This window comes from Phacochoerus africanus, chromosome 3 (assembly GCF_016906955.1).
Source record: "Phacochoerus africanus isolate WHEZ1 chromosome 3, ROS_Pafr_v1, whole genome shotgun sequence".
NCBI classification, from domain to species: Eukaryota; Metazoa; Chordata; class Mammalia; order Artiodactyla; family Suidae; genus Phacochoerus; species Phacochoerus africanus.
In genome coordinates, this window is record NC_062546.1 from 40719169 (window position 1) to 40743084 (window position 23916).

At 40.4% G+C, this 23916-nt stretch overlaps 1 protein-coding gene across 2 annotated transcripts in view; it reads left to right on the top strand.

Moving 5' to 3' along the window:
- SEL1L2 (SEL1L2 adaptor subunit of ERAD E3 ligase) overlaps positions 1-23916 on the top strand; it is a 113832-nt gene that overhangs the window by 79501 nt on the left and 10415 nt on the right. The window contains exons 9-17 of one of the 2 annotated variants that reach the window (XM_047770365.1): positions 775-929; positions 1763-1819; positions 8868-8936; positions 9883-9960; positions 16407-16469; positions 17025-17112; positions 19668-19816; positions 20984-21149; positions 21261-21335. In XM_047770365.1, coding sequence (XP_047626321.1) covers positions 775-929; positions 1763-1819; positions 8868-8936; positions 9883-9960; positions 16407-16469; positions 17025-17112; positions 19668-19816; positions 20984-21149; positions 21261-21335 — 900 coding nt within the window. The remainder of the gene's footprint in view (positions 1-774; positions 930-1762; positions 1820-8867; positions 8937-9882; positions 9961-16406; positions 16470-17024; positions 17113-19667; positions 19817-20983; positions 21150-21260; positions 21336-23916) is intronic. The other variant, XM_047770366.1, reaches the window with a different exon arrangement.

Sequence of the window (23916 nt, forward strand, 5' to 3'; positions counted from 1 at the left end):
TAATGCACTTGAGAACAATTCAAGTAACCATTACTCTATGAACCTATCCTTTGTCTACAAAAAAATAGAGCATGTGGTTAGTATACATTCCTAGAATCATTTTCAAAGTTGTATGTAACTCTTCCTCATGCAACATCACTGACCCAGACAATGTAATAGAGTTTTAAATAATAATCTTCCAAGAATTGAATAAAGTCCATTTGATTAATTTCTATAATCAGAGTAAGCATCTAAATTTACATCTTTTGCATTATTTGGATCTGAGAAAAGAAAGAACAAACTGCTTTTGAATTTAAGATGCTATATATACAAGGTGTTCTTATATGCTTAATGAAACTGGAATTACTGTATATATACATATACAGTTCATTAGGTTTACTCAAGCATATTTATTTTCAGACTATCCCTCATAGGAGGTAATGAAGAAGTTCTTATTCATATATTGTAGTTTCAATATACCCAGAAAAAGTCAGTGGCCTGTTGCCTTTTTCTGAGATCTGTTTTCTTTCCCAAGGCTGCTTGGCCAAGATCTTCAGTAAGGTCTGAATTATATTGATGCAACAATTTGTATGGGTTGCTAGGAATAAGCAGTGTCTTCTACTTTTCTCAGAACCCAATAAACAAAATTAGAAAATTTCTGTCTGCTAAGGATATTTATTTTCTGTTAATTGACCAGATCTTTGTACCAGTTAAAGAGAATAGACATGAGAATGTTTCCTCTAGCTGACTGTTATCTCTTGTGATTTGTGTATTCTGGCTTGTTTCTATTCACAGTCGCTGACAAACTGGAAAAAAGTGAAGGTATTCCAGTGGAAAAAGTGAGACTAACTGAAAGACCTGAAAATCTGAGTTCTAACAGCGAGATTTTGGATTGGGACATATACCAATACTATAAATTCCTGGCAGAAAGAGGAGATGTTCAAATACAAGTAATGTATACAGACGAGCTCAAATTTTTAGAACTTGCAAATTACAAAGGGCTTGATTCTCTTTGAATCCTAGAAGAGTTAACAATGCCTCATCCTGAAGGGGAAGGAAAGAGAACTCCTTCCTCTTCGTTCTACTCCTTTTGTGTTTGCTGTCATTTGCAGTTCCTTATAGCCTATGGGAGAGCAAGTTGCCACAGTAATAGCAGGGTTTTGTTTTTTGGGTTTTTTTTTTTTTTAACATTCACTCCTTAATTTAAAAACAACAACAACAACAACAACAAAACCTAGATTTTTTTTTTATATGTGAACTTATTTTTATTAATTTTTTTTTCCCACTGTACAGCAAGGGGATCAGGTTATCCTTACATGTATACATTACAATTACCTTTTTTCCCCCACCCTTTCTTCTGTTGCAACATGAGTATCTAGACAAAGTTCTAGATTTTTAATTACAGAAAAAACATACCATCCAATGTTGGTTTTAATATGAATGAACTCTTACCAGGATCCAGAAGTATCCTATCTTTGGCAATGAGAATGGAAATGGGATAGCATTTGTGTGACCTTTGAGAGCCAAGAGTTAAGGCCACTAAGTTTGTGTGCTCAGGTGTTACTGTACCTCAGCAGGTCAGCTTCCCACCCCTGAGGAAGCCGTATGCCCAGCACCAACCGTCCTATAAAACATGTAGTCAGGAATGTTTTCCTGCTTTTTTTAAGATATGCCAACTACAGCAAACTGGATCAATGTACTGTAGTAAAATCAAGTAGTTTTTCTTTTCTTTATTTAAATTAATACCACTGCTAAAAGAATTTTGTAAACTCCTCATTTCTAGGTATCTCTCGGACAGTTACATCTAATTGGGAGGAAAGGTCTAGATCAAGATTACTATGTAAGTCAGTCTCTCGAGATTCAGTCTTGTGTGTTGGGGAGGGTAGTGATGAGGGAGCTGGTGGGTCTGTGGAAGAGGGAGCAGGCAGGTGGAAGAGTTGTGGGGAAAGCCCACTGCTGCCTCCTTGGTCAGGTCTGCTTCCCATCTTTTGGGGGAGCACCAAGTTCATTAGAGAAAGCATGTTTCCTAGAGAACAGACTTGTGGTTGCCAAGGGGGAGGGAGAGAGGAGGGGGTGGGATGGATTGGGAATTTTGGGTTAATAGATGCAAACCAGTGCCTTTGGGATGGATAAGCAATGAGATCCTGCTGTGTAGCACTGGGAGCTATGTCTAGTCACTTATGATGAAGCATGATAATGTGAGAAAAAAGAATGTAAACATATATGTGTAACTGGGCCACCTTGCTATACAGTAGAAAATTGACAGAACATTGTAAACCAGCTATAATGGAAAAAATAAAAATCATTATAAATGAAAAAAAAAAAAGGACAGAAAAGAAAGTATGTTTCCTACCTGCCTCCAAGTACAAAGGGATAGAGGCCTGTGAAGCAGTAGTTGGGGTGGGGGGTTTCCACGGTCCCACTGAACTCACTTTTCCCACCCAAACTCACTGCTGGACTGGAGTTGGGTGAGGAGGACAAGCCATTCCCCAAAGGCTAGTGGTGGAAAGTCCAGCTGGGGGCTTCCTGCTAAAGAGGCCAAGCCTCACCCCTTTTTGTCTAGATCAGAGAATAGACTGCTTCCAATATATTTAGGTATATTATTAATGGTCTTTATAAATTTGCAAATTAGTTATATTATTAATCATCTTTATAAATTTGCAAATTTCCTTTCAGTAACTTTGCTTTCTTACCTTATCCCAGTGAGGTTAGAAGACTAATTAACAATTCAAATTTATGGTGGAGAAAACATCAAATAACCTTGGCCTCCAAAGGATCCTCCTCAGTGAGGTGCCAAAGCCCCCAGATGAAATCTTGCCTCAATCCTGACTGTGGCTTCAAGGCCCTAGATCCCTACAGATCTGGGAAAGTAGGGATCCTTTTTTAAAGAAGATTTTGCAACCCCTGTCATTATATAGGAGTCATGTACTCACTGTCTCAAAGGAATACGTAGTCTATTTCAGCATAGTCCCAATGGCTAAGCAACAGAAATAACAACTCTATTCAGCAGTTACATAAAAGAGTGATGTGTTATTACTTTCAATTTCACTTTATATTGTTATTTTATGACTGTATCTTTGGTACTACAGTTTGTATTTTATATGAGGTACTATACATATTAGGTAAATGTCAAAGATAATTGTATAAAATGCTATAAAATAGCGATTGAAATACGCATATGTATCCCAAGCTCAGTTGAAGGTTTTCAGATTTTTTTAATCTTCATATTAACTAAGGTTTTAGCTTCTTAGATGAGAAGTTCTGGATTCACAGAATTATTCCAATTTCAGATTTCAACCTGCAATGAATTTCTCCTGTTAACTATAAGAGGCATAACTAGGAAGAATTCCGCCTTTCCCATAAAGACAATATTTAATGTGAAGGCACCCTAACCACACCTATACAGAATACACACTAATCATTGCAGAGTACATAAAACCCCACAAAACTAAGTACTTCCAGTCAGTTCCCACCAGATGAGAGCCATGGCTGCTTCTGGGTGAGAAAAAGAGCAGTCCCACCAGACTGGCAACAGAGGAGTCTGTTGCTGTAGGAGCACAGCTGGGCAGTTGGGCATCACCCAGAGCCCAGTCGGGTTCTCCTGTGCACCCACTCACATGTGCCATGCTGTTTTACAGATGAGAAGGTGAGGCTGGAGAGATGAAGTTAATTGTTTCTAATCTCACAGCTAAGTACTAAGATTGTTAAGAAGTAGAATTTGAATTTAGGATTTCCACATTCAAAGCCTGTGCTCTTTTCATTAAACCTTACTTACTTTTGACCTGGGGGGGGGGAATTTAAGTCTAGTTTCCTCATTTATAAAGCAAGAAGGAATTATATAATCTCTTAGGTTGCTTCTAATCTTCTGATGGTGAGTCAGGCCCATTTTTCCCATCCAGACATCTCCAAAAAGCTGGAAGCACAAGCTGGTCCTTCTTGCTTTCCCTAGCCTAATAAACCTGAACTTGTATGAAGGGCTCCAGTACTATCAAACCTCAGGACTGATTGGCTTGTATATCAATTGGCTTAGACTGCCATCTTAAACCACTCCCAAACTTAGGTGGCTTAAAACAACAACCATTTATTTAATTCATGATTTTGGCAGGTCAGTAGTTGTGGCTGGGCTCAGCTGAGTAATTCTTCTGGTCTGGGCCAGGCTCAGCCAATCTTGGCTGAGCTTGCTCACACATTGGTAGTTAGCTAGAGTTTTGGCCAGGACTGGCCTGTTTTTGATGGCCTCATCTGTGACAGCTAGAGTGACTTGGTCTCTCCACATGCTCTCATCCTCCAGTCATTTGGCCTAAGCTTTTCACATGGCAAAGTTTCCACAAGTACAATAGCAGAAGTCTCTTGAGGCTGAGGTTCAGAACTGCTGAAATCACTTCTGCCATATTCTTTTGTCTGAAGCAAGTCACGAGGCCAGCCAGCACTGAAAGAAAAGGAAAAAGAATTTCTCCTTTTCGAAGTTCTGTGGTCTTTTTTGCAATTTATGACAGCTTAGTTGCACCAAAACCAACTTGGAATGCCGTGGGAGATGCAAAGAGGAAAGAGAAGATATAGGGATAAACCCAGGAGTTCCCCTGTGGCACAGCAGGTTAAGGAACTGACATTGTCACTGCAGAGGCTTGGATTGCTGCTGTGGTGTAGGTTCAATCCCTGGCCCAGGAACTTCCATGTGCTGCAAATATGACCAAAGAATAAAATAAAATAATTTTTCCCTGAGCAACTCTACTCTTTTATCACTTACCCTATCTTGCTGTGTTTATTTTTCTCTAGCCCCTGCTACTCCTTATATAACACTGATCTTGACTTGTTAACTGTCTCCCCACAGTCTTGCTCACTGCTATGTGTCTTGTACTCAGATTAATGCCCAGTACACATTAGGTACTTAGTAAGTATTTAATGAATAAATGAAGGAATGAGTGAATGGCAGCGTGCTGAGTATTAGACGTTGCTCTCCAGCCCAAGCACCACTTGAGCCAGTATGCTAATGTTTCATTCCACCAAAAAAAATTATTACTGTAAGACTCTTTATAAGTGTAACTGGTGCCCAGTACTGCCAAACAAATTAAGCATCAAAATATCTGGAAATGACTAGTTTGTCCCCACACCCTTTCATTGATTGAATTAATTTAGCTTATGGGCTGTCACCACAGGTAACATTTTCACCTCCCCCTCCCCCACCACCAAATTCTTAATTGCCAAAAAGTATTGTATATGCAATTCTTGATTACATTATCTTGAATTTGTACACATGTATTTTAATGTCATTTGCATTTCTAAATATATGCAGGCTCAGAATGTATTGGATTGGGAATGCTGGGGGTTTTGGTGCATATTATTAAAGTGGATAAGGTATAATTAAATTAAACCTAGCAAACCTAGAATAATATCAAATATGTAAGGGCAACTGCTTTGTCCACCCTGAGACCCATTAAGAGAAAAAGAGCTAATATTAACCCTTTTAAGAGTGATTTACAGAGCTTGGGATAAAAGAAGTATTCACAAATGTTTTTAGAACAATACAATTTCTTGGCTTTTCATTCTAGGAGAAATGTTACAAACTTATTAAACTAAGAATTTTCTTAGAATCAATAAAAAGTCATGTTTATTTTTTAAAAAGATGAGCATTCAGATATAACTTCACCTAGCATAATGCCTGAGATATACTGTATTTCATTGTATCTGACACTATCAATTATAAGATACATTATGTTCTACCGAGAAAGAAAAAAACAATGCCAATATAAATTATATGATGCTATTGATAGTAAAAATATCCTGATTAAAATGTAAAATGAGGAGAGCATGTACATATTAGAATCAGTAAAATATGATGGTAGGTGCTCAATAAATATTTGAAGGATATGGATAGATCATGTCTTAGTCTGTTTGAGTTGTTATAACAAAAACACCACAAACTGGGTGGCTTATAAACAATGGAAATTTATTTCTCACAGTTTTGAAGACTGGAAGTCTGAGACCATGGTTGGGTGAGGGCCCTCTTACAATCTGCCAGCTTTTCACTGCATCCTCACATAGCAGAAGGGGCAAGCTAGCTCTCTGGAGCCTCTTTAGAGGGCACTAATCTCATTCGTGAGGGTTCTGCCAGTTACCTTTCAAAGACCCCACTTCCTAATAACCATCACCTTGGGCATTAGTTTTTCAGCATATTAATTTTGGGGGAACAAAAATATGCAGGCCATAGTAGATGGATACATGGGTGGGTTGGATGGGTGGGTGGATGAATGGGATAGATGGATGGATGGATACTTGATCTTAACTCTTTGAGAGCAAGAATTCAATTTGGCTCAACCATAGTCATCAAAGTAGCTTGTTTGCATGGTACTTTCACAAGGTGTTTAATAAATGTTTGTACAATTGAAACAATAGCATTAAAGACAGGTTAACATATAGAGAAAAAAAAGAGAGCTGAAATGCTAAGTAAGCCAGGAAAGTGGAAGTGGGAATTAGAGCCTCATTTCCTTTGTTCTCTATGGGGTCATAATATTGAAGGATGGGGAAAACTCCAAGATTCTTATTCCCTTTTAGGGAATAGATTATTCTCTTTTAATAGTTCAGATCTAGTTTCTCAGAGTGTAAATTTTTTCCGGAACTCTCTATTGCCAAATATTTGAGCTCAAATTCTAAAACTGGACTTTGAAAATGATTTCATAGAATTAGAATACTACAGTTGGAAGGGACCATAAAGATTAAAATCCAGTCCCCTTGCTTTAGAGAATGACAAATTTATCCTTTCATTCATTCACTTTTTCATTCATTCAAGAAATATTTTCTTGGTACCTAACATACAGTAGACATTATGCTAAGTACAGACAATTCAACATTGGGGGAGAGGGAAAATTAAGCAGACAATTAAATCGATGGATGCATGCCATGATGCAGGTGCCCAAGGGCACAGAAAAGGGGAATGTGAATGGGGAAACCAAGGCCTGGAGATACTGTGACTTGCACAAATTATAGTTATCTACAGGTGTATTTGGGTCTTGATTCAGAAGAGATATTCATAAGCAATACCATTATTTTTTATATTGATGTGCTCTGATAAGTGTATCTGGCAAATCATACATTTGATCATACATTTGATTCATTTACCAACATGTAATTTGTAAATCATAATATTGCTACAATTTCCTCCTATCCAATTGATACCTACATTATTCCAGATATTTTAGACAGCATTTGTTTCAATACTCCCTCATGCTCATAAATTGCCAGGGGCTTCTATTTTTTACCAAATAAAATAATAAGTTCTTAGCCTGATATTTAAAACTGCTTTTAATATGGCCCATCACATTTTTGCAAGTCTCAGTTTTGGGGTGTTGTACTTCAGCCATGCTGAAGTAACTCCTACTTTTTGGACACATTTGGACATTCCCATCTCCATTCTTTGCTCATGTTATTCCCTCAGCCTCTGATGCCCTCTGCATGGTGAATCCTCTCCATCTTTTGTGTGACCTTTTATCATTTAAGCCCTCCTTCTCACTGTAAAGGCAGAGTGCCAAGTACATGGGACTTGGATTCAGGCTGCAGGACTCTGAGTGCCAGTAAATAGGCTCAGGTAGTAATAATACCTTCCTTACAGTGCTGTTGTGAAGATTACATCAGAAAAAGCTAGTAAGACACTTATCACAGAACTGGGTACAATTTCTGTTATTCTAAGCCCCTGTAATTATTTTCAAGGTCCTTTTTATCCCACCTTTCACTTACCGTCTTATTGTTATTTACATACACTCCTGTTGCTCAGCACTATTGTTCGGGAGCAAATGTAGGGATAATGCTTTTCATTCATCTGTGAATCATCTACAATACCTGATATACCATCATATGTATAGCAGGTTTCAATCAAGCTCTTGAAAGGATAAATGAAGAACAGAAGAGGTGGATAAATGGATGGACGCATGATGCAATAAGGTCCAGGATGGCGGCATTTGTATTTCCTTTATGTCTACAAGGCAGTCCAACTTTAGCAACTACTGTGTGGTTCTCAAATAAGCTGACAATATTTCTAGAGTAAACTTACATAGAAAAGAAGTACCCACATTTCTTTCTTAAATGTTCTCTTCTCTTTGGGAAGGACTATCCCTTGTCTAGCAATCTAGTCAAGACTTTTTAAAGAGTGGAAGAGTAATGTCTTCAGAGACACTTCAGAGATTTTCTTCATTTCTCATTCTTAGGGCTTTTTTCCTTTATTCTCCATGGGGTCTCTGAGGGGAGCTATGGAAGGTCAGGATGAGGCCTAAGGATGAGGCAGCAAGAGACAGGTCAGCTCTTCTGTGTTCTAGACTGAGCATTTTATTCAAAGTTATGACCCAGAGAGAATCAGAGGCTTTGCTGGCCCTCTTCAGTTTAATTTAGAAAACATTGGTCTGCAGTTCACCTCTGCAGAAAGACTTGCTCTCCGCAGGCAGTCAGGTGTGTCTGGTCCTACTCCCTCTGTGTATAAACATTAGGATGCTGTATATCCAACTTTGCCAATTATACAAACTGTCTTATAAAATAAGTACATACTGTGTATTTGTCACATCCAAGTGTGCTTTTTTTTCTTAAATAATGGACTATTTCTGGGATTTCTCTCCTCCTCAAAGCCACATGCCCATCATGTCTTTCCAAATGTGAGAAACAAGCCTCACATTCTAAAATTATATATTTGATACATAGATGTAGATATAGATATAGATAGATAGATAGATATAGCCCACTCTTCAGGTTTGTGATTGAAATAGCACTTGGAGTAGTGCCTTGAACAAAGTGGGCATTTCATAGATATTTTTTAATGCATGTTGAATGAAATAAAATTTGGTTTGAAAGCTATTTTTTAAGTTATGTTCATGGCTATCAATAATACGTGTTCCTTTTCTCTCCAGAAGGCATTATACTACTTCTTAAAGGCAGCAAAAGCTGGGAGTGCAAATGCCATGGCATTTATAGGAAAGGTAAAAGCTTCATCTTGATCAGTATTTCTCATTTCTTAAAACGTAAGAGTACCAGCTAATTGAACCCAGTGTGGGGTGACAGGGCTGCGTCCCTCTTTCACAGAAGCAGCTATGCAGGACATTTGGCTACAAACTGAGGGTAGGATTCTTCAGGTGATATTTTGGGAAGTAGCAGTCTTTATCTGGGGCACCAAGAGCAATCTTGAAAATGCATGTGGCCCAGGGCTCCTGGCCAAGTATAGCTCAGAGCCCCTGAGCCCCTGGCGTGTGACAGGAGATCTGGGCTAGTTGTACCTCAAAGACGGGCAGGTCTCAACCCAGAGAGGTGCCTCCTTTCTCCATCCCTAGGGTGAAAACAAGCTCAAGGCTGAACAAAGTCCATCCCTGGGCCATCCCTGATGAGAACAGCCATTGGAGGTTTCCTCTGGAAAGGCATCTTCTCTCCTTCAAAGGTGCCATCCTTGGCTCCCCGCAGCCAATCTGCATTGGTAACCATGGGGACAAGTGCCCTGCATCCAGAAGTGCTACTACATACAGTAAATTTAGATGCAAGGAAACATGAAAAACACAAATAGGATGATTTTTTTGCCCTTGGGTCAGAGCACTCCAGAATATACATAATGGATTGGTTCCTTAGTTTTTCCTTTTATTAAAATGGAGATGAAATTCAAATAACAAAGTTCGTCATTTTTTATTTTATTTATTTGACCATGGCCTGTAGTGGCTTGATGTAGGATCTCAGTTTCCAGACCAGGGGTTAAATCTGTGTCACAGTGGCGACCATTAGACCAGCTTGGATCTTCCCCAAGTTAACCACTTTAAAGTGTACACTTCAGTGGCATTTACTCCATTCACAATGTTGTGCAACTATCACCTCTATGTAGTTCTAAAACATTTCCATTGCCCTCAAATTCCTTAATTTTTACATCTTTTTTGTTCTTTGTAGATGTACTTAGAGGGGAACGCTGCAGCACCACAAAATAATGCTACTGCCTTCAAATACTTTTCTATGGCAGCTAATAAGGTATGTACTCAGCCCATTTCTGTAAACATGTAAAAATGTTTGCCTTTTATTACCTGTAGACTGGTGCTGAAGAGTTAACTCCAAAGCCCCATGGCCCGGTTAATGGGCCTGGAAAGTTTAGGAGTTTAGGGTCCTGGTGAAGAAGAATATCATTCACAATAAAATATGGGGTTAGCATAGGAGGAGACACATCTTGCTTTTTTGTTTTGTTTGCTTATTTGTTTTTGGCTGTGCTTGTGTCGTGCAGAAGTTCCCAGCCAGGGATTGAACCCTCACCACAACAGTGACCTGAGCCACAGCAGTGACAATGCTGGATCCTTAAGCTACTGTATGCTGCTCATTGAAAGAACACCAGCCCCAATGGTAGTTTCCACAGGAAAGCAACCCTTGCCATTTTTCCACATAGACCTCAGGTATAATAAGGCTTATAGAGCTACAAAGCTGCCAAGTGCTCTGTGTACACTAGATTCTTGCAGTGGACTTAATTAGCTTGGAACACACTCAAAACATGTTTCTATGCTGGAAAAGGCTGATGTGGTATGAAAAGGCACTCTCTTCACTATAGTGGAAATGCAGTGTACAGCTAGCTAGGCCAATACCTGCATGAGAGCAGTCTCACAAATGACACAAAACAGGAGGCTTCTAGCTTCCTACTTGCAAAGGGTATGCCATTCAGTGAAAGGCCATCATCCTCAATGGTGGTTTCCCCTGGAAAGCAACCATTGCTTTTTTTCCCACAAAGGCCTCAGGTATAACAAGGTATAGAGAGTTGCTCAGCTACCAAGTGTTGTATGTGCACTAGGTGCTTGCAGTGGGCTCAACTAGCTTAGAACACACTTAAATGTGTTCTCCATGCTGAAAAAGGCTGATTTGATATGGAAAGGCAATCTCTTCACCATAGTGGAAATACAACCTAGCAAGTTAGGCCATAACCCACATTGTAGCAATCTCACAAACAACAAAAAACAGGCTTCTAGGTTCCGATGTACAAAGCATATGACACTCAGTAAAAGAACAGCAGCACCAATGGTGGTTTCCCCAGGAAAGCAACCCTTGCCTTTTTCCACGTAGGCCTCAGGTAGAACTAGTCTTATAGAGCCACTCAGCTGCCAAATGATCTATGTACACCTGATGCTTGCAGTGGGCTAAAGAATATATTCAAAACATGTTTCCCATGCTGGGAAAGGCTGACTTGGTATGCAAAGGTGCTCTCATATACTTTTTCTCATTCTACCTTCCATCATGTTCTATCCCAAGAGATTGGATATTTTTCCCTGTGCTGTACAGTAGGATCTCATTGCTTATCCATTCTAAATGCAAGAGTTTGCATCTACCAACCCCAAACTCCCAGTCCATCCCACTCCCTCCCTCCTCCCCCTTGGCAACCACAAATCCATTATCTGTGTCTGAGAGTCTGTTTCTGCTTTGCAGGTAGGTTTGTTTGCACCTTATTTTATATTCCACATACAAGCACTACCATATGATATCTACCCTTCTCCCTCCCACTTACTTCACTTAGTATAAGAATCTCTAGTTGCAACCATGTTGCTGCAAATGCCATTATTTTTTTCTTTTTATGACTGAGTAGTATTCTATTGTACATATGCACCACATCTTCTTAATCTATTCGTCAGGCTACCCCCAGGTCCTGGCCACTGCAAACAGTGCTGCAATGAACATAGGACTGCATGCATCTCTTTGAACCATAGCTCTGTCTGGATACATGCCCAGGAGTGGGGACTGCTGGATCACATGGTTCTGAGGAACCTCCATACTGTTTTCCATATTGGTTGTACCAATTTGTATTCCCATCAACAGTGAAGGAGGATTCCCCCCTCTCCACACCCTCTCCAGCATTTGTTATTTGTAGACTTGTTAATGATGACCATTCTGACCAGTGTCTTGATTTGCATCACTCTAATTATTAGCAATGTGGAGCATCCCCCTATGTGCCTACCAGCCGTCAGTATGTCTTTTTTGGAGAAATGCCCATCCAGGTCCCCTGTCCATCCTTTGATTGGCTGGTTTTTTTGCTGTTGAGTTGTATGAGTTGTCTGTATGTCCTGGAGACCAGGCCCATTGAAGTTTTTGCCTTGGTTCCTAAGCTCGGTGAGGCCACTATCTTATCAGATAAAATTTAGTAAACTACCCTAAACCCCTTTAGTGCATAAAGAATGTCCTCCTGGCAATACCCACCAACCTAATGCCTTGATAAACTTTCTCTCCCTGCACAGTAGGAAGCATTCTGTTGTCTTACACTGTCAGACTGCAATGCTGGCAATAGTGAAGTGTTCAAATGGGGAATATTTTTAACTGTTCTCAGTCTTTAAAAGCCCACACGCTGCTTTAGGAGCCTATTTATAAATGACTGGCACCTCGGAGCTGCTGCTATTGTGGTGTAAATTACTGTGCAGCCTGGTATTCGGCTTCTCTCCCTAGTAATTTATATGAAATTGTTGCTCAGCAAGACAGTCATCCAGAGTACCATTCGATTAGGATGACAAGGAGAGCAAACTGAAAAAGAGGTGGAGTAATGTAACAGAGGACGCTCTCTTATAATGGGCAAATAATGCTGATTTGTCTCCACAAAGGAAGAATGCAGGGAGCTGAGTGTGTAAATTACTGGCTCGCAAGCTATTCAGGGCTGTATTACCAGCAGTGAACTGAGCTACTCATGTTCTAAACCTAAGCTTATCTTCCTTTATAGAGGAAATCTAAAACTGTATTTAAGGGGATTATTCTGAATAGCATCAGGTGGACATGGCCATGTAAGCCTTTAGCATCTCAGGGACAATGTATTAGATTTCTCACTTGGGGTCACTACCAAAGTAAAGAATTTCTATCTCCCACTCTTGCACACCAGTAGTCTTCTCTCTCTCGCTTGCTTGCTCGCTCGCTAGCTATCTTGTTGTTTTGGTTTTTTTTAAGGGCCACAGGTGAGGCATATGGAAGTTCCCAGGCTAGGGGCCAAATGAGAGCTGTAGTTGCTGGACCACACCAGAGCTACAGCAAGGCCAGATCTGGGCCTCATCTATGACTGACCCCACATCAACACTGGATCCTTAACCCACTGAGCCGGAACCCACATCCTCATGGATACTAGTGGGTTTCATTTTTGCTGAGCCACAATGGGAACTCCCCCATTTTCTTCTTTTACTACTTTTTAAAAAAACTGTTGCTTTTTAAATTTTTTAAAGTCGTATCAGTACCAGGATACAAAGCTATAGAATTTATGGCTTGTGTCATATTCAGAAACATGAACAGTTATCCTGTGTGATGTTGGGCCTAAGTTGGATCTATTCTTCTGTTTTTCTCTCTCACTCCTCTGAACACCTCAGAACCATCCCCTTCTTCACACTTTAGCCAGTCCTCCTCCCTTTCCAGCATCCCCCACCCTGAATACCCATCCCCCAGAGCAGAGCCCAATCCTCTCTCCCTCCACAAAGCCACCCCTCCCCCCTCAAACTCCCTCTTCTGAGTTTACCCTGCATTCATTCTGTGTACTGCTAGAACTTTACTGCTTCTACCTTGTGCCTTCTCTCCTATTGTCTGAAGGCCATGACTCTTCAACTAGAGGAGGGCAGTGGTCTTAGGGCCCAGTAGGGGTTCATTAAATATTTGCCAAATATGACCATCTGCTCCCTAAATTCATATCAGTTAACCTGAGAAGAGCACTGGACCCTAAAGCAGAAGCTGTGTATGGGGGGTACTGCCTACACATATGTTTCGTTTGGCTCAGAAAGTGTTCTAAAAATTAGGAAATTTCATCATATGATATCACTTACATGTGAAAGCTAAAAAAAATGAACTTATTTACAAAACAGAAACAGTCTCATAGACTTCAAAAACAAACGTATGGTTACCAAAGAGGAACCATGGGGGAGGGGATAAATTACTATATAGTGATAATCAAAAAGCACCTACTATATAGCACAGAGAACTCTACTTAATATTCTGTAATAACCTATATGGGAAAAGAATCTGAAAAAACGGATGTATGTGTATATACAACTGAATCTCTTTGCTGTACACCTGAAACTATCACAGCATTGTAAATCAGCCATACTCCAATATAAAATAAAAATTAAATTAAAAAAATCATATCAAAATCTGGACATCCAGCTTTTTGTGGAAAATAAGAAGAGCTGACCACATGGGGAGGTCACTCCACGTGACAACAACTGGTGGCAGCAGAGAGTGGAGTTGCTGCTGCCTTTAGACAGGGCAGGTGCCTCAGTCTCTGCCACTCCCCCATCACCTGGCTTCATGTACCTATTACATTACCTGCATGGTTCTGGGGGTATCTGAGTTGGCCACTCCTGACCTGAACACTCTAAACAGGTACTCTGGGCCTTAAGCATTTGGTGAGTCACCCAATGAGCCCCTGGTTTCTCAGGGATTCTCTTAGAGAAAGTAATTTGTCTTCAGTGTTTTAACCTTTTCTCTTCTACTCTCATTTCCCTTCCCTCTCATTTTTCTCAACATCAAAATGAGGATAGTTAAAAGGACATAGAGTCACTAGACTTAACTACCTTAATCATACCAGGCCTCATTACCCACAGAGCGAACTATCCCAAAACTCTTGAGACCACAGGTAGATGTAATCAGAAGAGGAGAGGGAAGAAGGGAGTAAATATATACCACCTGTTTTAAATATAGGTGGGCAGTCCTCAAGAGTTCTTACAATAGCTAACCCTTTGATACGCTTAGGCTCAAACTTTGGAGTCTTGAACTTGTTTTTGAACTATGCTTTCTCTAGTTATGTGCTGCTCCTGTATCACTGAGTAGTACTCTGGCAGCATCTGCAATAATTACGTTTCAATTGTTAAGTTATTAAAAATAATTACAAATAAATACATTTAGTTGGTAAAAAGATATTTGGAGAATCTTCAATCAGAACCTAAGTTCCTGAGAAAAGACTATAAACCTGTGAGAACAGTCCTACCGATCTGCTGAATGAAAACCAAGTGGCCAAACATGGCTCCTTAGTCACTAGAGGGTGAAATGTGTGATGGGAGATAAAAGGAAAGTGAGTTTCCTGGTTGAGATAGTCATTTTCAAGGTTCACTCTTCATCCAGGATCAATATGCTAAATATCAATATATTTGCACATGTTAAATACTAAGTGTGCTAAACACTCCCTTCCCTAGATGATTTTTTTTTGTCTTTTGTCTTTTTAGGGTTGCACCCATAGCACATGGAGGTTACCAGGCTAGGGGTCTAACCAGAGCTGTAGCTGCCAGCCAGAGCTAAAGCAACACCAGATCTAAGCCGTGTCTGTGACCTACACCACAGCTCCAGCAATGCTGGATCCTTAACCTACTGAGTGAGGCCAGGGATCGAACCTGAAACCTCATGGTTCATAGTCGAATTCCTTTCCGCTGCGCCACAAGGGGAACTCTGCTTCCCTAGACTATTTAGAATACTAATCAGAAAAAGAAATAGTTATCAATTTAGTATTAAGTGAAAAAGAAAAAATTGGTGATGTCATAAGCTGCAATTGTTTGTTTTTTACTTTGTTTAGGGCCACACCTGGAGCATATGGAAATTCTCAGGCTAGGGGTCAAACTGGAGCTGCGGCTGCCAGCCTACCACAACCACAGCCACATCTGTGACCTCCACCACAGCTCACAGCAGTGCTGGATCCTTTAACCCACTGAGCGAGGCCAGGGTTAGCCTAGTATCCTCATGGATCCTAGTCAGATTCATTACCACTGATCCACAACAGGAACTCTGATAAGCAGTAAAATTTGAATGTAGAAATATATGCCAACAGTGCTTTACCATCTATAATAGCTATATTGAAATTGACAGAGCCGGTAAAATGTTATTTGGCCATTTCTGTCAATCTTTTTTGACCAAAGCAGGGAATAAGTGTCTAGATAGACTTCTCCCTTCTGAAAAACTCCTATATATCCTTTAAGACTCAGCTAGAATGTCTGTGTTGAAACCACCTCTGACAATTCAATCTGCTCAGTCCCCAGCCTCTACCAGGCAGTTGAGTGTCCCTCTTCTAGGCACCCACAACACCATCCTTCTGTTACTACTGGAGGACTTAGAACATTTAACATGATTCAAAGGTCCTGCCTAGTGGGTCAGAAGCCTATAAGGCAGAGATCACAGTTTATTCATCTTTTGACTTTCACCTTCTACCTCTTCTCAGTGGCTATTTCAGAGTCACACACAAAGCAAGCACTAAATAAATACTGAATAAAAGACTAGAGGAAAGCTTTGACTCTCATTTCCCTCTTTTCATTTCTAGTTAGAGGTTATGAAAGTATGAAAGGAGAAACTAGAGAGGGTCTGAATCACTTGCCAATTGCCTGATTAACCTGCTTTAATTCATCTCCCACTAGGTGCATTTCAAATACTGTGAATGATTTTGCAATAATTTTCCTTATTGTGAATTCTCTGAGGCTTGACTTGGATTTTTAAACCTGTTCTAGGGCAATGCAATTGGCCTTCACGGGCTCGGTCTTCTTTATTTTTATGGAAAAGGAGTTCCTGTGGTAAGTTAAATAATTTCATTATCTTTTCAACATGTCTTTAGCAATTTGTTAAGGTGAAATTCATGGTTGTTGGTTAATTTAAAGGAGTTAATCTCTGTTACCTGATTTGGCAAGCTATCATACCTGATAAAAAAGAATAAAATAATCCAGTGGAATATCTGCCGAGACATAGAACAAGATTGTGACAAGAAAAACAACCCTAATTATATCTTAGAATCATAGATTCTAAGTAACCTTAGAAATCATCCAACCATGAGAATTTTTTGATAGAGAAATTTATCTTCTTATTTTCACCTCTGTCTTTTGAGTGACCTTCCTCTAATATCTAACAAAACCTACTGTCAGTGTAGGAAAAGACATGATTTACAATGAAAATGAGATAATTATTTCCTAATAGAAGCTAATAATGAAATAAAATGTATAATGTTTCTGATACTACTTTAATTAGCCTAAATTACATAGGGCACCAACTGTACTCTTAAAATAAGTGGAAAGCAATTGTTACCATGGAGTTATGCATGTGCATTTGAGTAACAAAATGTAATTATCTTGCAGAATTATGCAGAAGCCCTTAAATACTTTCAGAAAGCTGCAGAGAAAGGATGGCCAAACGCACAGTTTCAGTTAGGCTTTATGTACTACTGTAAGTGCTACACATATGGCTGCTTTACTTAGAATGACAAATGCATAATTAAGTCTGCTCCTTTTTTAAACACAAATCAACAGGTTGGTGTGAGTGGTTTAGATAGAACATTCAGGCAGCAATTCGAAGAAGAATTTGAAGAAGTCAGAAGGAAAAAGACACCAGTTGGGGGAGAAGGCGAGGGGATGCAATCAGAAAGTTCACCTTTGAAGAGGTTAAGTTTGAGGTGCCTTGGGACATCCAGTACACATGCCCAGCAGCAAGGATGAAACTCACAAGAAAGGTCAAACTTGGAGATAAAGATTTCGGTGGCATGAACATACAGGCATTAGTTAAGAGCAGCTGAGTTTGCAAAGGAAAAGGAGAGAGTATGAGAGGAAGGAGGATTGGACCATGGTGAGAAATTTGGTGATCCCTGGTGCCATATTGAAAAGATAGGCAGAGAAAGAGTGGTCACAAGAAGACTGAAAAGGCATGGTCAGGGGAATGGGGTGAGGAAGAGGTGATCTTAAAGAGGAGAGGGTAGAGAACTTTCAAGAAGGAGTAAATGAATGAGCACCCCTCTGAAATTCACTGAGAAGCCCAGTTCTCACTTAAAAAAAAAAAAAAAAAAGCAGGAAAAGGCCAAGTATCCATTGGACTTATCAAAAAGGAGAATGTCTGTGAGGTCATTGAACTGGTTGGGATGGAAGCCAGATACAATAGGTTGAGGTGTAAATCAAAGGTGAGGAAGTGGATGAGCAAAAATACTCATGGAAGTGGTATACCTTTAAATGGAGGAGAGAGATGAAACAATAGCATGAAGGGGACTGAGAATCAAGAGGGAGTTCTTTTTTAGGTGGTGAGAGACCTGAGCATAATTTTTGGCAGAAAAAAAAAAAAAAAAGAACCAACCAGTGGGAGTGGTTAATATATCATGGGGAAGATGAGATCATGGATGAAGAGGTTCTGGGAAAATATAGGTGGCATTTCTGACCTTATCGGACCCGTGGCAAGTCTGAACATATATGATCAGGTCCAAGTAGGCAGGGCCCTCATCAGCCTTGATAAAATGGAGAGATTTTTCACCCTCAAAGACTGGAGAAATGGTGGAATAGATGGTGCTGTTGTAAATCTGGGACGAGAGGCAAGTGAAGAAAGATAATGTGAGGGTTACCTCCATGAGCTCAGAGGTACAACATTACCTTCAGAGAGCAAAGGTAAAGTGATTGGGGTAGGAAGTCTCAGAAATCCATGAAGGTCTGTAATGATCTCTGTGGTGACTGAGAGAAAAAGAGAGTGGCACATTACCAGGAGATCTGAACATACCGAAGTATCCCTGCTAAGTTCCTCCCTTTCAGCGGTGGAGCAAGAGCAGCAGCAGAGCACGTCATCACGAAGTCAGATCTGGCAGAGTTCCTGTGGCGGTGCAGTGGGTTAATGATCTGGCTTGTCTCTGGGATATTGCCAGTTTGATCCCAATCCGGGTAGGTCACAGATGCCACTCAGATTCATCCCTGGCCTGGGGACTTCCATATGCCATGTGTGTGACCAAAAAAAAAAAAGAAAGAAAGAAAAAAACCTCAGATCTGGCCAAGAGATCAACTGATGTTTTCCACAGTAGCCCAGATAGAGGGCCTGTTGGCCTCTTCTGTACTGTCTTGGGAGGTTGCCTAAGATGGCCTTCTTCTTTCAGTTTATTCCAAATTCCAGGCCTAGGATCTTTCAAGTTCCTCACACTTCTAGAATAAGAGTAATAGTTATGGGTAATGTTTAAGTCTTTCTATGTATTTACTCCTTTAGTCCTCTCAACACATCTAGTGGGATCCCACAGTGTATAGATGCGCAAACTGAGCCACCTCTCAAGGGCAAACATCTCGCACAAGATCACATATTTAGTAGAGCTGAGACTCAAACCCAAGTGAGTTTGCTCTCAGCGGCTCTTAGCAGCAACATGACACTCCATCTAAAGGCTAAGTAATGTTAGAGCTGGAAGGAAATTTAAGAACCACCTAGGGAAAGCCCCTCCCTGTGCAAATGAAGTGCCTACGGGTGCCCAAGTCACAAAAGGAGTAATCAAGAGCCAAGACAAGAACTCCAACTGCTGGGAGCAGCTGATCCTCCACCCTAGTTCCAAAAGCCTCTCCTGGCCCCAAGCATGAGTTGAGTCTGCGCTGGCCTCCTGGAGCCAGGATTTGCCTGCTTCAAATGCCATAGCTCTGGCTGGGAAGAGCTATGGTCTCCTGGTGTGGGAGGATGATGGGGATGGTGAGACACATTATTGGGGGGCGAGGGGCTTCTGGTCCTCAGAACTTGGACTCCTTTTCATGAACTTTAGTTACACCATATTGAGGAGATGTTTTCATGAGAAAAGGCGCCATGAACATACATTTCCATATAGTCTTACTAAGTCAGCTTTTTCTCCCCCCAAATAGTGGATTTAGAGTAGCTGGGCTTTCCATTGGCTTTTCTCATCCTATTTAAGTAGCAGGCATCACTATGACCATTACATCCATAGACTATAATGTAAAAAATAATATAAATAAGGGGTGGCTCAAAATAATTTTAATTTTCAGCTGGCTCTGGAGTATGGAAGGATTATAAACTTGCCTTCAAATATTTTTACTTGGCATCTCAGAGTGGGCAGCCCCTCGCCATTTATTACCTGGCCAAGATGTACGCCACAGGAACAGGAGTGTTAAGATCATGCAGAACTGCTGTGGAGGTAAATAATGGGCTGTTTCTGAAGTGCTTTTCATTTTTCACACAGAAGTGGTGCTACTGCCCTTCAATTTTGGTGCCTTTGATTTTATGGATATTATCTTGTTTCTTCCTGCTGATGATGTGAGCACCAACATTTGCCAGAAAGGAAAAGCAGTGATGCAACTCAGACTGGGAAAGGGAGGGAGAGAATCGACCCCCTCCTGTCTTACATTTGGCTTTTCATCAAGTTCAGAGCTTGCCTCTGAATTCAGTTACGGAGCCCTGTTTCAGCCTGCTATCAAATCCCCAGGACAACTATGCATTTCTAGCAGGATTGGCAGTTGTGACTTGGGAAATGAGAGGCTGGATTTAGCCTGGAAAATGTAACCTACTTCCTTCTAGAGAGCAACATCCTTAGGTTTTTGGGTTTTTTTTTTTTTTTTTTTTTTTTTTTTTTTGATGATTTGGATGACAACTGAGAAAGTGACTTCTTTTAGCCTGGGACAGTGATGCACTTTTCAAAAGAATGCTTTTAGGACCTTAATGTCCTTCATTGATTTATGAAACACATCCGCTGCGCCAATATAAATACCTCCATGTTGCGATCTGGCCCCTTTGAAGCTCATTTCAAAAGCTGCCAGCTAATAATCTATCTTTAGATTTGCTCCTTTGCCAACTTCCTAATGAATTATGTATAGTTAACCTCTTTTGGTTACATAAGGGCTATTCAGCTAAGGTGACAGTTGTCCCCACAGAGCTCTGCACACCTCCCTCACCATTATGTCACCTACACCCTCAGGCACTGTCTTCCCTTCATTCTCTCTTTTCCACATCAGCTGCAGCCTTATAACTTACCCTTGCAGGGCAGCAGTGCCCAGAAAGACCTTTTTTTAAAAAACAGAATTTGATACATTTTTGTCCTGTCAAATAGCCTCCAAGTCAGACGAGTGCATTTCGCAAATTTAAAATAAGCCCCAGGAAGTTTAAGACAGAAAATTACACACTTGTAATCTTTGTGCCTATGAAAGGTTTTAACTCCTTATTCTAAATAATTTTCAAATGCCATGCTTTAGACCTGAAATCCTTGCCTGACCAACCAGCAGGAACTGAAGATTGATGTCATTTATCATTTGCCTGAGATGAAGTGTATTGACTAACTAGTCCACTTGATTTCTCTTCCCATATACAGCTTTATAAAGGCGTCTGTGAACTAGGCCACTGGGCTGAGAAATTCCTGTCAGCATACTTTGCCTATAAGGATGGTGATATAGATTCTTCTCTTGTTCAATATGCACTACTTGCAGAAATGGGGTATGAAGTAGCTCAAAGCAATTCAGCATTCATTTTGGAATCTAGTAAGATAAGTTAAAATTCTCTGCAATTCCCCAATCATACATATGCATATATGACTTTACTACAGGGTTAAGCCTTTCTAATGGGATGTCTCTCTCTCTCTTTTTTTTTAGAAAAGGCTAAAATTCTTGAAAAAGAGAAGATGTACCCAATGGCACTTCTCCTGTGGAATCGAGCTGCTATTCAAGGTATAGAACTTAGATAAAAATGAGCTCTACCTGGCCCCTGTCCATTATTATTCATCTGATTTGCTCCAGCTAAATTCTTGGGCACATAGAAAGGTGCAGAATATCTGGTAGATGGTATCTCAAACCGTACTGATGTTAGGGCCAGTTTTCAGTTAGAGGTCATTTCCAGGAATTTCTGTTATTATTCTCAAGGTCCCTGGTTTAGCAAACCATAGGAATTTTTCTATTGCTGTCTCCATGGCACCAGAACAGTTGTTTGAAACATGACAGTTTTACTCAAAAAAATCAGTTTTCTTGGTCCAGCCTCCATCTCTCATTTGCTGGGTGTTTTTTGAACTTATCAAAGATATGACCTATATTTCAGTGAGTTTATAGGGAAAATTACTTACGGATCTAAGACTTGTTTGATTTTTCTTTTGAAATATCTCAATGAGGATGATCACAAACCAGATCTTTATTATAACCATAGTAGCATCAGGGGGGAAAAATTAATTAGCAAGATCCTCTCCCTTTTCCTGGAGTTCCAATGTTCTGATGTAGGGATCACACGTGATAAGGAATGTAAGACAGTGCTGTTGGGAAAGAAGTGGCAGGTGGCATTTGCTTCATTCCATTCTTTCCTTAAGAGATATTACTGAAAGCAGAGAGATCCTGCAAAGCTGTCACTATTGGCATTGGATATGTGAGGAACTCTCTTGCAGTACGAGCAATTTTACTTCCAATTAAATTTCTTAAAATTATCTCATGCTAAGGCCCGAATCATCCCTTTTCTACAAGAAGTGAATGGGACTTAAAAAAAAAAAAAATTCTCAGCTGATGCTAAATGAGGCAGAAGAAAAAGTCACAGTGGTGCCTTTGCAGATCCAGCCAAGCTGGCAATGCAGCAGCAAGCCAGTCGTGTGATTTTAGTGAGACATTCCCTAAAAAAGGAGAAGTCCATGTTTTCTAAAATGCAATAAAGTCCTGTTTGGAGTGAGGAAACAACACCAGCAAGCTCTTAGTTACAGCAAATCAGCTCAATTGTAACAAATACAATTTTTTTTTTCAAGCCAGGAAACGCTGTGGAAGTTGCACCAAAGAAAGGAGACATTCAGAACAAGAGCATATTAATATTAAACGGAGCTCACCAATATAAAAATGTCAGACCACTAAAAATAATCATGTGTCACCAAAGAGGTCAAGCATGAGTATCCCCAAAGATGTGGCTGCTGAGTGGCTCACCTAAGGTTAAGAAATTTGGTGATGAAAGTTCAGTTTCCAGTCAGTCACTGGCAGTGCTTTTGGTGAGGAGGATATCAAACCATCAGGACTCAGCCACTACCCTGGGGCTGGGAAACTGATCCTTGGGAGCCAGTCAGGATTGCCACATAACCCCTGTGAGTCCCCTATTTAAGGTGGAGATGAATCCTCCGGAGAATCTGCCTGTTCATGACCTTTCATTCTTGGAGACCTCAGGGGTCCTGCTTACTGCTCTTAAAGCTCAAAAATGCACAGAGTTCTGTTCCTCTGTGGTTATGGTGCAGATGGAATCTTGAGGTCAAAGCAAGGCAGCTTTGGGCAAAATTAGAGATGGAGTGGGTTTCTCTTTAGAGCTCCAAGAGTCTCTTGCCTCTCTAGACCACTCAGACTCCTATCCTGGGCATCATTTCTATAAGGTCTTGCCCCCATACTACCTTTACATTTTGAAGAACCTGGGAAGTAAACCCTGATAACTAATGTCTTTGGCAGCTTAAGAATGTTATGACATTTTTTCTACTTGGAGAAAGCTAAAGATGTCTCATGGCGTTATTACATTTTAAGAGAGGATTACAGAAGGTAAAAAGAACTTCAGAACCCAAAGGAATCAATTTTGAATAATTTTAGGCTTTGCATTAGTCCAAATGGGGAGAAACACTTGGCAGGAGTCCTATAGCCCTTAATGATACACATCAGACCACACTACGTGGGGTACCTTCTCCTTTTCCAAGTAAGCCTAGACTGTGCTGAACAGCTGAAGGAGATGGCCAACATGAGCAGTCCCTCATCTTTTCAACCAACATTGTCCTAGTGAATGAAAACATGGAGCCCAAAGAGACCCTTAGAGGTCATCCCTAAATGGCCTTCAAAAGACTGAAGACCCGTATCTTAAAAAGTCACATGAATTTTTTTCTACTCCTGAATATTTTCGTATTTGTTGGAAATGAAGATTTTAAAAGACTTAACATCTGGCAGAGTTCCCATCGTGGCGCAGTGGAAACGAATCCAACTAGGAACCATGAGGTTGTGGGTTCGATCCCTTGCCTCACTCAGTGGGTTAAAGCTTTGGTGTTGCCATGAGCTGTGGTGTAGTTTGCAGATGCAGCTCAGATCTGACGTTGCTGTGGCTCTGGTATAGGCCAGTAGCAACAGCTCCGATTCAACCCCTAGCCTGGGAAACTCCATATGCCGTGGGTGCGGCCCTAAAAAGACAAAAGACAAAATAAATAAATAAATAAATAAATAATAAAAGACAACATCTGGGGAAAGCATTTCCTAAAAGTTCCCTACAATGCCTATCCATTCATTCCATAGATATTTATCAAGTGTCATTCCAGTTCTGGGA